The sequence below is a fragment of the Strigops habroptila genome, chromosome 20, assembly GCF_004027225.2.
Source record: "Strigops habroptila isolate Jane chromosome 20, bStrHab1.2.pri, whole genome shotgun sequence".
Classification (NCBI taxonomy): Eukaryota; Metazoa; Chordata; class Aves; order Psittaciformes; family Psittacidae; genus Strigops; species Strigops habroptila.
In genome coordinates, this window is record NC_044296.2 from 1,745,960 (window position 1) to 1,760,514 (window position 14,555).

Below are 14,555 nucleotides of genomic sequence, written 5' to 3' on the forward strand. Positions count from 1 at the left end.
CAGGCCATCCTTGGCACCTTCCGAAATCGTGTAGCACATGGTACAAGTAGGCAGCTTTGCTATACACAGTTCTGAGCACCACCATTCCCTGTTGTTTGCCCAGGCGAGATACCTGGAGAGGGATAACTCTGATTCTGTGGCTCTGGCAGAATCATGTAGGAACCCACAAGTCGGAAGATCTTTTTCTCTTCTTTTCCTCCTCCAAGATGGTTTTCTTTTGAAGCAGGGCCCACACTCTGCCAGACTGGCTTGTCACACGCTTGAGGGCTTTCTAGGCTGGAAAACTAGGAACAGAATTCCATAATGGAGACTATTCTGGCTACATAATAGCGATGTTCAGTAGGGTGGGTGTGGAAGTGATCACCACGCTGCAGGAAGCACAGCCTGGCCCCTCAATGGGCTTCTCCCTTTCCCTCTGAGAGGTAAAGCAGCAACTCAAAAGCAACTGCTGTGATTTACATTCCATGTTAGATTTTGGAGGTAGCAAGGAAAGGAGGCAAAGCCGAGCAGCTCGAAAGGTATCCCGGAAATCTGCGCTAGGCTGGATTGGGAAAGGCAGGAAGCCACCCGGCCTTGGATGGGAGGAGAGGCACACAAATGTCTTCCTTAGTACTGTCAGAGGCACAGGCAAACTGTGATGGAAGGGGGGGACTGGTGGGGTTTGGTGTTAATTTGGGGGATAAAAAGTGGCTTTGGGCACCTCCTGGTGAGGTGAGCACTGAGGTCACTCGCTCGGCAGAGCTGGAGGACTGAAATGGAGTCGGAGGTGACTGCTCTGGCTGTGTCTGCTCCTGTGAGGATGCCAGAGGAGCTAAAAATAGCCATAATCTTCCCTCTGGGAATCAGCCTGCTCAGCCTCTGCCCCGCGGTGGGTGCGTGGCCCTCAGAGCGGTTCACAGTGAAACTCATTGCGCAGTATGAAACAGTGACCAGCCCATGAAAGGTGAAGGAATTGGTATTTGTGCTTTCAAGCTGTATTACAGGGAATGTGCTGTTGGGATCAGGATTTCCAACGTGTTCCTACTATTGGAAGCTCTCTTTGGCTTCACAGCAGAATAGTCCTATTTAAATCCGTGCGTGTGCTCGGCCCTTCTCTTGGCCTGAGCCCTGGGCCCGTCTCGCTTCATTACAGAGAGACTTCTTAGGCCTGCCCTAATGCTGGCTGCAGTTTCTAGGCTAATTTAATCCACTTCAGCCTTTTGGTCATTCCTATAATTAGAGCAGCTGCATCACTTTGTAAATCTGTGTGCCATTTAAACACAACGCTTTGCCTTGTTACCCCAGGTTTCTGCTCAGCTCCCATCAGGGCTGGGTTTAAAGCCATAGATAAGAAAGGAAAAGTGCCTGGCTTAAACTTTGGTAGCGAATAATTAATGCTACTGCTCAGGGATCCTTAAAAGACCTTTAAAAGAACCTGTTTGTGTTCCTGCACCATAGGAGCCTTTGGGAGGAGCAGTCGCTGGTGGTTAATGGGCTGTGATCCATCACATGGGATGGGTGGCTTTGAGCTTGGCGTGTCATGTTTGGGCAGAGGCTCCTGCTTCCAAAGCTGTGCTCAGAATTCCTTGTCAGGCTGCTTGCAAAGGTCCTAACTGCTGGAATGTCACCATGCTCCTTAAAGCAGCTTACCAAATGGAGCTGGAGAAAAGAGTTTGCGTGTGGTTTAGCACAAGGAGCAGAACAAAGTGAGGAGCAGTATCTGCACTTCACACAGCAACAGAACCACCCTGACCTGACTGTCTTGATCCTCCTGTTTCTCTTCTTCACAGCTGGGACTTTGCAGGCTGACTTTAATGCAAAAGACACTAAAATGTGGTTTGGGGCACAGTACAGAATCCCAAGAGAGGAAGATCAAAACAGCTGATAGGAGATGACAGACAAGGGTCCATTTTCACAGCCAAGAGAAGACGTCTCCTCACTCAGTTTTACTTTCTTTATTCCCCACAACAGAGGATTCAGTTTAGATCTCTGAACTGCTCAGTCAAGTCAAATTAGGACTCAAGGTTGAAAGAAATGGGGTGATTAACTGGAACTCCTGTTTTCCACCCATTCTTGAGACTGATGTAATTCTTACATTGGTCGCTTCGCTTCTGAATTCTCTTGGAAATTACAGCTTTAATACAGGGCACTATGAAACTGCCTCCTTTTGCTGGTGCCTCTGAGGAATGTGGTGTATCTTCAGGATGATTTCTGTACTAACTCATCTTTAAAGACACTTAAACTGATCATACAAATGACCAGCTCAGGGGTCTTGGACCTGCAACCCCACCGCTGACCGGCTGCTTGTGTGTTGTATTTGATGGTGCTCAGAAGGAAGGTGCTTCCTGTCAAGAGGAATTGCTTGTTAGGTGTGGAAACCTTTGATTTCCTTTTTTTCTGGGGCAAGTAACTACTCTCCAAGTTGCTTCCCAGCTAGATGTCAGCATTTGGGCTGCAGTCGTGTGCTAAGTGCTCTGCCGCGCTTGGCACCGGGCGCTGGGAACACACCTAATGGCACAATGCTGCCTCGGTGCTGCCTCACACCGACATCTGTGGGGGTTGTTCCTGGTCACGATGCTGATTAAAAACATTCCCTGGAGCCTGGAAGCCCGAGCAGATCTATTCCTGCTCTTATAACTGCAGATGACACTTGCGTATGAAGAAGCACGAAGCGAAAACATGAAAGGTTTGTCTTGGCAGTGACTGTCCTAGATACTGCGGTAAACACAAGTGCAGTGCATCGTCAGGGCTGTAACTGGAGACACTGGTGCTGAGCTGAGCTCCCAGCACCACTGTGTGAAAACCTGTAACTGCGGGGAAGCTGCTAAAGCCACATCCTTGATGCATGGAGCAAATCGGGGTGGGCTTTGGCTTGCCTGGGCAGGTGACAGGGCAGCCTGTCCAGCTCCAGCTTTCCTTTAGTCAGCACTGGTTTTAACTGGGAATGGTGAGGAGCTTGCCCAGGGCCGTAGGGAATGGTGTGAGTGGAGCTGTGTGGATGGGAGGTGGTGCCTTGGCTCAGTGCACCAGCACCTTGTGAGTCCAGTGCCTGGGCTCTGGTGGGGTGTGCTGAATGACACCAGAGCCCTGGCACGGGGTGTTCTTAGCACCCATCTCATGTCCAGCACCCAGGTAGGTCACTCTGTGAGAATAGTTCTGCTGTCAGTGACGGATGGACTGAAGCTCCTGCCCTGAGCAGGCTGGCTGTGTGGTGCTGCTGAAAGGGCACTTGTGTATATACCACTGCTCAGTGACCAGCAGGTTTCCTCACGGTCTAACCTTGGACCAGGGAATTCAAGAACACACAAAACCTTCTCTCAAACAGCGTGCCTGGGTTAGTCTCCCGTGAAGCAGTTGGGCCTAATACGGTTTGAAGTGTCTTCAAAATCCACATGACTTAAAGAACACTGATTTAATCTGTAGTGAGGAAATGGGCTTTTTTAAACACAACTTTTTTCCTTTCTTTTTCCTGCAGGGAAATTCAGCTCCTGCGACGATTGCGGCACAAAAATGTGATCCAGTTGGTAGATGTACTGTACAATGAAGAGAAGCAGAAAATATATCCTTTTTTTCCACCCAATTGTAAGGTTTGAATTCCCACTGTTCTCTGCTATAGTGCTGAATCACTGTAGTTATGCTTTTGTTGAGCCCCCTTTGAGTGTTTCTTAAGCTTGAACTGGCTTGCACAGCTTTAAACATGCTGCATGTCTGGAGCGCTTTCCACACAAGTACCTTTTCTTGAGTTTCCCAGCTTCCCAATTAGGGACTGAAATGTTGTGTCCGGGTTCCAGCTGCAGGGCTGGGGACCCTCAAACACTCTCTTTTATTGTGTGACCTTCAGCAGCTCAGAGATGAGGGAAGAGCTGTAGATCTGTCATTTCCAGCCTCCGGTCGTAGCTGTGGGATGTCTCGGTGCCTCTTTTCCCCTGAAGATGGACATTTTATTGTCTATGCTATGTGAAATCAATTCCTGTAATGCTTTTTCCTTTAAGTCCTTGGCAATGGTTTAGGTATTTTTTTCCTCTTTCCATCACAAGAAGAACCAACCCTGCCCCTGGCTGGCACCGGGCGCCTGCAGCTCTCCCTTGGCAGGTCTTTGGCGCCACTGCCATTGCCTGGGCAGGTTGTGTGCTCTGCTGCTGCTTATCCTTCCAATGGATTCCCGAGCCTCCTCTGGTTTGTTGTCCCTTGTGACAGTGCTTTAAGTGACCTAAAGCTTGGAACAGTGGTGAGAGTTGAAAGCACATCCTCTGCAAGACCTACAGCCCAGCTTTTTGAGAGCAAACTGCTCCAGTCTTGAATCCAAGCTGTGGCTTGTGAGCTCAGTGCATCTGTTGGTCTTCACTGTGTTACTCCAGTGCCCTGTGTCCCCAGGTACACATAGACACTAACTGGTGTAACTACACGCCTTAGCTTACAAGTGAGTAGCTGGGTTGTTAATCTCTGCCACACTCAGAGTGCGCTTTGACTTAACCAGTTTGGGAGTTTATTTTGCTGATCTGTTGGAGCTCGGGTTCTAAATCGTTGCTTTTCTTCTTGACGCTGTTTTCTAAATACTTCAGAAAGTGGGTAATTTAATTGGGTGCTTTAATTAGACCAAGTATTCTGCCATCAAATCGCGATTATAAGAAAAGCAGGACAACTTTTACCTGTTTTGTAGCGTTAACAGGCCGAAGGGGCTGCAATTCAACTACTGTCTACCGAAAGACACCATTTATTTAACAAGAAGCTGGGCTGCTAAAGAAGCACGGGGGGAAAAAGAGCCCGAGAGAGACCTCGTGTGTTGGTAACAGGCGATGACAACCCAAAACGGTCCTTCAGAAATGTGACCTCTCAAAACCAGGGAGGATGTTCCCTGCTTTACTCTGTGAACAGGAGTGTTTGAAGAGCAACAAACTGCTTTTCAGTGCTTTCCTCTTGCAAGGACAGGTTGATTTCACTATTTTTACCTGCTTCTACGCTCCTAGAAAGTCTGTTTCTCTGGGTGCTTATTCTGTGCGTGTACCTGGAGAAAGCTGGTGTTTCCCTGGGAGCAGGGTTCATCCGTGATCATGCTCTTGCTTCACCCTTCTCCAGGCTCTCTGGCAGTGCCGGTGCCCGCTCAGCGTGCTGAGGATGTGGCACTACAAGCACTTGTGCAGCCGCACAGTGAACAGGTTTGGGAATGGATCCAGCTGAAAAGTAACTCCCTCTGAGGCAGGCTGCTCCATGGGGCAGTCCCTTACTCACTGCACTGGCCCTGCAAGGAAGCAGTGCTCAATGAAAGCGATGTTTTGAGCTCCTGGATGGAACATGCTGCAAAAGGGCGACACAGTCTTTAGCAGAGATCACATTTACAGCCCTGGTCATCTCTTTAGCCTCTCCTGCCTCAAGAGGTACGATGACATCTTGGGACATAAGCAAGTTACTTTAGGCTTAGTTTCTGCCAGGAATCATCAGTGGCCAAGCAGTGCTGTGGATTACGGCTGCCTGGTAGCCCTGCTTCACTCTGCTCTTCAGCTCGAAGGTGCACTCCCTTGGCAAAGCCACCAGATGTCTCAGGGTCTGTTCTTAGAAGCCCCTCTCAGCGCAGTGTGTGCCTTGAAAAGCACAGGGAGAGGAAGAAGAGGCAATTATTGCTTCAGGCAGCTGTGTAGTTTATCCCATTAAAGCTTAAGGAGATGAAAACTGGAATATGCTGCAAGGGAACGTGGAAAGTGCCACTAGCTCTGGGCATTCTGCTGTAACTGGGTTTAATCCACACAGTTTCAAAACAGCTTCCCAGCTTCTGCTGCTGAAATAACCACGGTGGGGCTGGGGGTGAGCAGCACTTAAATAGTGCATACAGCTGTATCGCATGGGGACAGGACATGGAGAGTAAGAGAAGCTTTGGGGAGGTTGCTGGGACCCCACTGTCATCTCAGGTACAGAACAGCCACGGTACTGCAGGATACGCTACAGCCCAGGGTGCTTCTGCCAGGGGTTCCTCACTCTTTTTGCAGCCCCTTCAGAGTATTACCCTGTTTGTGCCATGCTTATGAGATCCCCAACCTCACTTCTGTGGAGTTCACCTCCTGTTTCAGTGGTCTCAGTTATAGGTGGCCATAAGCAGAAGGTTCTTCCTGTGGGTTCTTTCCCTTGGCCTGTCTCACCGGAGGGGCCCGGCTTTGCCTCCTGTGTGTGTGTGTCACAGGGGCTGCCCATGCTCCGCCTGCACTGAGAAGTGTTTGACCTTGAACCTTCCTTAACGCTGCCTTCACGTATATGGTGATGGAGTACTGTGTGTGTGGGATGCAGGAAATGCTGGACAGTGTCCCGGAAAAGAGGTTTCCAGTTTTTCAGGCTCACGGGTAAGTACAAGTTGGTTCCTTTGCTTTGTGTGTGATCAGTAGTTCACAGGCTGTGGAAGTCTATGGACTTTTTTTTTCTCCTCGAACTCTTTCTGCAGGTACTTTTGTCAGCTTATAGACGGCTTAGAATACTTGCACAGCCAAGGGATTGTCCACAAGGATATCAAACCGGGGAACCTCCTGCTAACAACCAATGGGACACTAAAAATATCCGATTTAGGCGTAGCAGAGGTAAGTGAGAACTGCAGCAAAGTCAAGACTGTGGGAAGCGTGACAGTCTGCATGTAGGTGACCTTTGTGGTGCCAACTGATTTATTGTGCAGTTGGGCTTCTGTTAAACTTGCGGAGTGCTCTCAAGTGACTCTGAATATTTATTGCCATTGGCAAACCACTTTTGTTGATAACAGCACAAAACTTCCATCCGGGAAGCATACGGAGGAGGACATCAATCTCAGAGAAGCCCACAAGCGTGGTGAGGTGGTGATGAGCTACATAACCTCATCCTTCTCGTTATTTAAAGGCTGTCTTAGCTGGGTAGGAGAGGTGCGAGGATTGTCGCTGTTGACATGTAGTTGCTGCAGTGGCATGTTCTCATCATAGACAGCACAGCATTCCATGTAAGCAACAGTTCAGTACCAGAGGTTTCCCCTTTTGTTTCTCTCATGGTTACAGTTTGTTTGCCTTGGAAGTTTGAAGCTAATGGGTCTCTTCTGCCACAGGCATTGCATCCGTTTGCAGAGGACGACACGTGCAGAACGAGCCAAGGGTCGCCAGCATTCCAGCCACCAGAAATTGCCAATGGCCTTGACACCTTTTCAGGCTTTAAAGTAGACATCTGGTCCGCAGGGGTCACACTGTAAGTGCCTGTGCAGCACCCAGGAATTGCACTCAAATGACAAAGTCCCAAATAGCTCAGTCTTGTGCTCTGTGCTGCCATCGCTGCTCTTCTGTATGGTGGGGGAGAGCAGGGACGGGGGGTGCGTGGTGGTCCCTGCTTTGGGAGGGGTTATGTTCCCCAAAGTAGGAGTACCTGCTCTGTGTGCTTTTTCTCATACAGCTTCTCCTTCTGCCTTTACAGATACAACATCACAACGGGTCTTTACCCCTTTGAAGGGGATAATATCTATAAGTTATTTGAAAACATCGGGAAAGGTGACTACACAATTCCAGAGGATTGTGGTCCTCCACTCTCAGACTTATTGAGAGGTGAGTCTCCCAGCTGGCTCTGCAAGGGGGAAACGTAGAGATGCAACAAATGCTCAGCTTGCATAATGCTGGGGAGAGCTTCATTCCAAGTATCCTGTGAAGATACAGGATCCTGTCAGAGAGGGAGGTTGTGTTTGGGAACCTTATGAGCCTTTGAAACATCTTTAACACAAGCATTTTCCCGAGGTACACTAAACCCTGCGTGAGTTGCCGTTGCTACCAAAGGGTAGGGTTGGTTCTCGCATCATGATTCTTGTGCATCTAAAGACAAAACTCACAAGAGGTTAAATTTAAAATGGCATCGTAGCATCGATGTAGGTTTTGCAAGTGAGAACACTCAATGAAATCCCTTGCCCAAGCTTTCTGTACTGTGAAATGCTGAGTGCTCAGGCTCTGCTGTCCTTCCTCCTCAGCTCTGCTCTGAATTTACTTGCTTCAGTCCCAGCTGTCATCTCCTTTCCCCCCAAACTTAGAGTAACAGTTAGGATACGGGAGCAAAGTGACTACCACAGGGCTGTGATAGAAACAGAAGCAGCACTTTCTGGGTCAGAGGAGAAGGTTGTGGCTTTTGTTTGGGTTTTCTTTTGCTCCAGTCACTTACTGCAGTAGTTTGAGGTTCAGTGTTGAGCAGTGTCTGCTTTGGGAAGGTGAACTGTCAGGGCAGCAGCTACACTGTGCATAGCAGCCACCTCAGCAGTGCCTGTTTGGCAGCAGGTAGGATGTGATTGAGCACATGGGAGATCCCAGCCAGCATTCCTGCTGTCCCATCGGCACAGGACAGCCCTGTGTGGTTGCCCTCCCTGGCCCTCAGCACAGGCACAGGTCTTGACCTGTTTGTGAGGGATCAGACCTCGGATACGAGCTGGTGCTGCCTTGGGTTCAGGTTGATTTTCCTGGTGCTTGTGCTGCGGGGTTGGGAGGTTGGTGTGGGTGAAGGGCTGTGAGCAAATCACGTCAGCTTCCCTTCCATCAGCCCTGTCCTCGGGTCTGCACCCCCTTGTGTGCTGCCCTCTGCGTGCTCATGGGGCCGGTGCCTTTGTGGATGCCAAAAGTTGAGATTTTCAAAGCAACTTACGGCTGCGCCTCGTGCCACAGACACTGCTCCCAGTGGCTGGGGACAGTGCTGTTTCTGTGTGCTTCCAGAAGCTGTAACCAGCTCTAAGAGCTTTCAGAAGGCATCGCACAGGCAGAGCTTCCAGCTGTGCTCAGCACAGCTGGTACCGTGGCCGTTCTGCTGAGCCTCATGTGGCTACTGCTCCCAGCCCAGCACTCCCGACTGCTGCGTGCTCCGTGTTGTACCCGCGCGCCCCAGGGAGCCATGTGCTGATCTATGTGTGGTGGTTGATTTGTGAACACTGACTCGAAACACGGCCTTTTTTATGAGCTTGGGAATTGCCCAAATGGAGGAACTCCAGTGGTCTGTCTGGACGGGCTTCTGAAGTGCCCAGCAGAAAGCATTTGAGGTTTGTGATAAGCCTCTCCTCTGCACTTAGTGCTGTGCCCTGGGGAAATCAAGCAGTTGTTTCTCTTTCTTGTGCTGAGGATATTGATAGCTTAAAATCTTATGCTTCATTAGCAGAATAACTCCCTTTTTAGTTCTCTTTCCATCCCCTGTAGAAGACCTGGAGTCAGAATTTCCTACTTTTACTTCTGCCTCATTGTAAATGGAGGAGCCTCATGCCCTTTGTCCAGCTCTTACGCCTGTCTGAGTTGCTCCCTTCATCCTGGCTGCTCTTTGTCATCATCCCCTCTGTGTTCAGACACCACATAGATGCAAGCCGAGTGTGTTTGGTAGGCAGAGGAGATGTCTGTGTCTCTGTCACCTTGCCCCTTTCGTCCAGGGTGATGGGAAGCTCTCAGGATTCCCATTCCCGTCCTCCCTCCATCCCACCTGAGAACACTCTCCCACCCCTCCTCTTGTCACAGACATCTGTCTCATAGTAAAAGCTGGCAAAACCTGGTATTCTCTGGTCTGCTTTGCTACCCTTGACGTTTCCTAGCAGTTGGAGTGCACGGTGAGTCCGTGGAGGATGGATTACATGGAGTTGCCCATTCCTTCTGCTCTGTGACCGAGCATCCCACAGCCCAGCAGGCACGAGGGCGCCTGCGGCAGGCGAGGGCTGAGCCCTGTCGTGCTGATACTACGTAGCTATGGTGACAAAACCCAAAGGCTTTATTTAGTTTGCTCTTTTCCTCCACAACATCTGCATTTCCTGGTAGGTGCCTGCTGCTTCTGCAGCAGGTTGAAGCTGAATCAAGAGCCTGCAGATCAGATCTTGTCAATGGCTGTCGGCTGCTTTCTGTGAGCAGCGCAGACACCCACAGCTCAGCTCCGTCTCATTAGAGACTTGGTTTTGCCTTTGCATTACTCTTAAAAGACTCTTGAAGCACTCTGCAGCACTGCAAGCACTTGCTCTGGGGGGTTTGTAAAGAAGAATTCAGGATGCTGCAAAGTGCTTATTTCCTCTCTGGCTACAAGTGCTGTGTTGACCACAGTACCATGAAGCAAACACTAGAATACACCTTTTAAGATTCTTCTGTTGATTACTTTTATAGTGGCTTTTTGCTTTTTCTCCCCGTTGAGCTTGTTTTTATTTCTTTGTTCCTTTTTCTAGAAGAAGCAGCATTTAGAGGACTTAAAGCTTCTGGGGTATTTGACTTATAAAGAGACTTGCAGGCCAGTGTATGTCAACAGATTAGTTGGGATACTGCTCCTCTTTCTGTCTCCCTAATCAGGGATGAAGCTTTATTTATGCTCTTCCCTGACAGAGGAGAGAAGGGCCAGTGCTGCTCTGCCTTGTGAACAATGTGTCAGTGGAAGCATTTATAAATAGCCTTAAGGTTCTTCTGTCAGCATCAGCACATGACTTATCAACTCGTATGCAGTTTGTTTCTGGACAGGAGAAGTGACAGAGCTCAGCTCTTCTTCCTCCTCTTTTAATACACTCTTACTGAATGAGGAAGCTCTGAGGCTGCAGTCACTGTGTTCACACCTGATTGATTTTCAGGCTCTGCTACAGCCTTTGGGACCTGGGACAAGTTGGTTGGTTTCTCACTCGTGTGTGACTGCAGTGACCTGTCACTCAGGGTGTGTTCTGGGGACAGTGGATGCTTTAATGCTGCAGGAGCAGGGAGTCCCCAGAGCACAGGGCAGGCACCCTGCTGTCTGTAACCCATCCCATGGTGAGTCCTCCACGTGTGTTTGATCAGGAACTCCAGGTTTGCCTGCAGAGGGAGTTTCTGGTCAGAACACTTGGCTGTGCTTGTGGAGGATGAAGGAGAGGGAAAAAGTCCTGTCTCCCATCACAGATTGGACTTATAATGCTTTTCTTTTGGTTGTTTTGAATGTTGATCCAAGCTGGAGACTCTGAAGTGAAATCCAGGCTGGGTTCATTAACTCCTGCCCTCTGATTTCTCACTTCTCAAGCCATGTACCTGCTGTCTGCTAACACTGGCTATTCTGCCACGTGCTGTAGTGCTGCCTTGTCCCAGAGGATTGAGGTGTGTGGGCTGGAGCCTGTAAGGAGGCAGGACAGGCTTGTGGCCTCCAGCTTCTGGATTGCACTGGCAGGATTTGAAAGGGTTTGAGGCTGTGCTGGTGTGTGGTGGGCTCAGGGCCCCATGTATGGGCACAGTGAATCCTTCCAGGTTGTGAGTTAGGCATCCCCTGAAGAATCGCCCCATTCCAGAGAGTCTCAGCTCTGCTCACAGATGAACTGCATGGAAATCCTTACCCTAAATGGGAGAAGAGAGTGTGTGGTTCCTGTGGGCAGACACTCTGAGATGACTGGTGAATAGTACATGATGTTTTGTCTTGATGAAGTCTCTTTTCAGTACAGGACTCCAGCCACAGCGCTGCCACGAGTGAGTCAGAGCTGAATGCATGAATGTACTTTATCAGTGATTGGACTTGCCATTTTCTTTCAAACATTGCGCAAAATACAGTCCCTTTTCACTAAATAGGTACTTCTTTTCATCAGTTATCTTCCTGCCTTTTTAACTGCTTGAGAACACACAGCTCTCTGCACCAGAGCTGTCTGTAACTGGTGCTGCTGGGCCTCTTCATCACAACAAGCTGGATTCCTAAAGCACCTTGAGATGTGATCTTTGAGTAAATAAATGGGGGGTGTCCTGACTTTCCTGTTTCTGATGCCATTAATGATGTAACTGAGCCAGTTCTTGCTTTGGTGTCCCCTGAACTTCACATCAGGTCTCTTTGCAGTCCTATTTCTTAAAAAAGCCAACACATTCGGGCAGCTCAGCTGTGAAACTGTCTAATGATCTTATGAATAGGTTATTAATAGGTTATTTAATTAGGTGGGGGAAGTTTTTTTTCACCTTCCCATCTCGTTTTTCAATTATTATTTCTTATGAGGAGAAATTCCACCTGAACGTGAGACAACTCCTTTACTGCAAGGGGGGCTGAGCAGGTTGCCTTGGGGGGGTTGTAGTTTCCATCCTCAGAGTCATTCCAAACCCCACAGGACATAGTCCTGGGCAAGCTGAGCCCGCTTCAAGCAGGAGGTTTGCACTAGGTGATCTCCAAGGTCCCATCCAGCCTCCAAGAAGGCTGCAGGGTCTGCTGGGGGACATGCTGGAGCACAGGGCACTTCTGCCACGTATGGCTGTGATCTGTAGCTGCAGCCTGGGCTCACAGTTGCTTGTTTATAGGGTTTAACCTGCTCAGGAGAGAAGATACCAGAGAGAAGGAGCTGCTCAGGAAGCTTCCAGCCCTCGAGCAGGGAGCTGATGCTGTAGCTCCTCTCTTGCTCGACCGTGTAACTCTGACGTAGCTGCGTGGTGGCTCCTGTGGTCTCAGCAGGGCAAGTATAAGTTTCCGGCGTGCTCTAAAGACTCGAGTGCCTGGAGTTCATGAGGCCAGATGCCTGTGATGCACTTGACCTTCCCTAGCTCCTGTTTGACAGTTGTAAGTTGTGCTTCCTGGCCTTGCTTCTGGTTGCTGGAGATGGAGTCCTCCTGTTGTCTCGCCTCTTTCCCAAAGTCTTCTCTTCATGCTGCCTGCTTCACCGCTTCAGAGCAGCACTGGTGCTGCAAGAGCAACAAGGGGGGTATCATCCAGTGAAAGCAAAACTCCTTATAATGTACAGCAGGGAGACTTTGTTAACCTTGGTTTAGAGGAATGTATTCTTGGAATCTTCATTGGAGAATGGCTTGGGTGCTGCTGGATGGATGTGTTAGGTCGCACTGGCTAGTTTCGGAAGAATATGGCAAAATTTGGTACTTCCTTTTGTTGAGTTGTGAAGGTTTCTAAAGGTAGTGGAGCATCTCATGGGTCTGTTTAAGGAATCCACCTCCCTCTCTCCTAGAGAGCTACTTTTCCTCTCTTCCCTCTTCTCACCCCCTCCCCAGTTATCTTACCAGGCAATGCCAGAACTCAGCCTCCTGGCTGGGGCAAAAGGAGGGACAGCAGGTTATTCTCTGTACTTCCACAATAGAATTTCACTAGCCTGGAGTTTCTGGGATGCTGAGCAACTGGATGTATGCTGTGCCTCAGGCTTTGGCTCTTCCACGGAGAGTTCAATAGCATTTTCTGTGAAATGCAAAGTCTTGATGTTCTTTGCCTGGAGACACGCTTGGACGTATGATCCAGGGCTGTGCGAGCCGCTGTCCCTTCAGTGTGAAGGAGGGAAAGGTCGTATCCACTTTGCAGGTGGGGAAACTGAGGAACAGCCTTGAGCAGGTAGTCAGCAATGGAGTTGGGATTCTGTGCTGAGCTTCCTGCGACCCATGGAGCAGGTTCTTCCTGGACATAAAGGCTCCCTAAGCTGCCAAGAGGGCTGGACACCCCAGTCGCTGTTGGGGAGGGAGGTGGGAGGGAAGGGCAGAGCTTTATGCTTCCTGTCTTCAACTTGGCTGAGAGCATCTGTGATCACACCTGGACTTTTTCTCCTTCTTTTCAGGGATGCTTGAATACGACCCAGCCAAGAGATTTTCAATACAGCAGATAAGGCAGCACAAGTGAGTGTTCAGCTTCTTCCTATTAGTCATTCTCTTTCTGCTTCTTATGCTAATGTACCTGTGCTATTGCTCTCAACTCATTTTTCCTTTTGACAGCAGACACATGGAAGTCACTAGATATCCTTCCTCCAGCTCTGCTGGAGCTCTGGCAACCTCCACTTGGCTTTTTTCCCTCCTATTAGAGCATCCGGTGCAAGCATTTGAATTGCTAACCAGTAAATAATGAATATGTTGGAAATCTGCTTCCAGTGTGACTGGTTCTTGGTAATTAAGGGCTCTGGATAGTGCTAATGGAGCAGAAGAACAGGGGTTCCTTAAAGCTGGGTTATTGAACTAGGACTGTTTAGCAATGTGTGTTAGTTCTGGTTTTCTTGGCAGTCTGGTGACAGAAATAGCCCTTGGTATTTGCTCCATATGGAATCAGGATGTGCAGAAACGTTCCAGGACAATAGGAATTTTTTTTTTTCATTCTCTTTAATGTCATCCTCCTCCCTCCCCCTTTCTCCTTGGCATTGTCTGGGGGGAGAAAGGGCCCTGTTATCTCTGAGGCTTTTTTTTTGTCTCCTTGAGGATCTGTTTGAACGTGCTGCCTCTGAGCAGAGATTTCCTGGGCGGATAAAAGTACAAGAACAAAAAGCATCAGAAGGATGCTTCACTGCGGAGGCTGCAGTAGCTTATCTGCTCTCTGAATAGGAAGTGCTTCTGAGGACAGGCAGAGCTGCTCGGACCACAGCTGCTCAGCAGGGGCCCTGCCTGCCAGCTTCCCAGGAAGCTTTTGGGAACCTTGGAAAAACAAGGCTCTGGGAGGCGATGGGCCTCCGTTGTGCTGCCTGCAGGCAGGAAGAGCACCGTTTTCTTGGTGTGTCTGTGGGAAAACGCCAGCAGTGGTCACCCCATGATGCCAGATGCTGGTCCCTGGTAGAGGTCGTGGCATGGGAGGCATCTGCAGGAGCCTCAGAACAAACCCTGGCAGGTTGGAACTGTGCCGGTGTTCCACAGGGGAGCGATTGCTCCCTGCCCCTGGAGAGGGTCAGAGGCTGGAGGCAGGTCTCGTGTAGCCTG

General features: G+C 49.5%; 1 protein-coding gene and 1 long non-coding RNA gene across 2 annotated transcripts in view; both read left to right on the top strand.

The window, feature by feature from the left end:
• The window catches only part of STK11 (serine/threonine kinase 11), a 36,209-nt gene that overhangs the window by 6,918 nt on the left and 14,736 nt on the right, over positions 1–14,555 (top strand). The window contains exons 2-7 of the mRNA XM_030509128.1: positions 3,455–3,538; positions 6,219–6,308; positions 6,407–6,539; positions 7,028–7,164; positions 7,387–7,514; positions 13,436–13,493. Of these exons, the coding sequence (XP_030364988.1) occupies positions 3,455–3,538; positions 6,219–6,308; positions 6,407–6,539; positions 7,028–7,164; positions 7,387–7,514; positions 13,436–13,493 (630 nt within the window). The remainder of the gene's footprint in view (positions 1–3,454; positions 3,539–6,218; positions 6,309–6,406; positions 6,540–7,027; positions 7,165–7,386; positions 7,515–13,435; positions 13,494–14,555) is intronic.
• On the top strand, positions 3,766–5,923 carry LOC115618030. The gene is made up of 2 exons (XR_003994713.1): positions 3,766–4,353; positions 4,640–5,923. It is a non-coding gene; the product is annotated as an uncharacterized LOC115618030 (long non-coding RNA).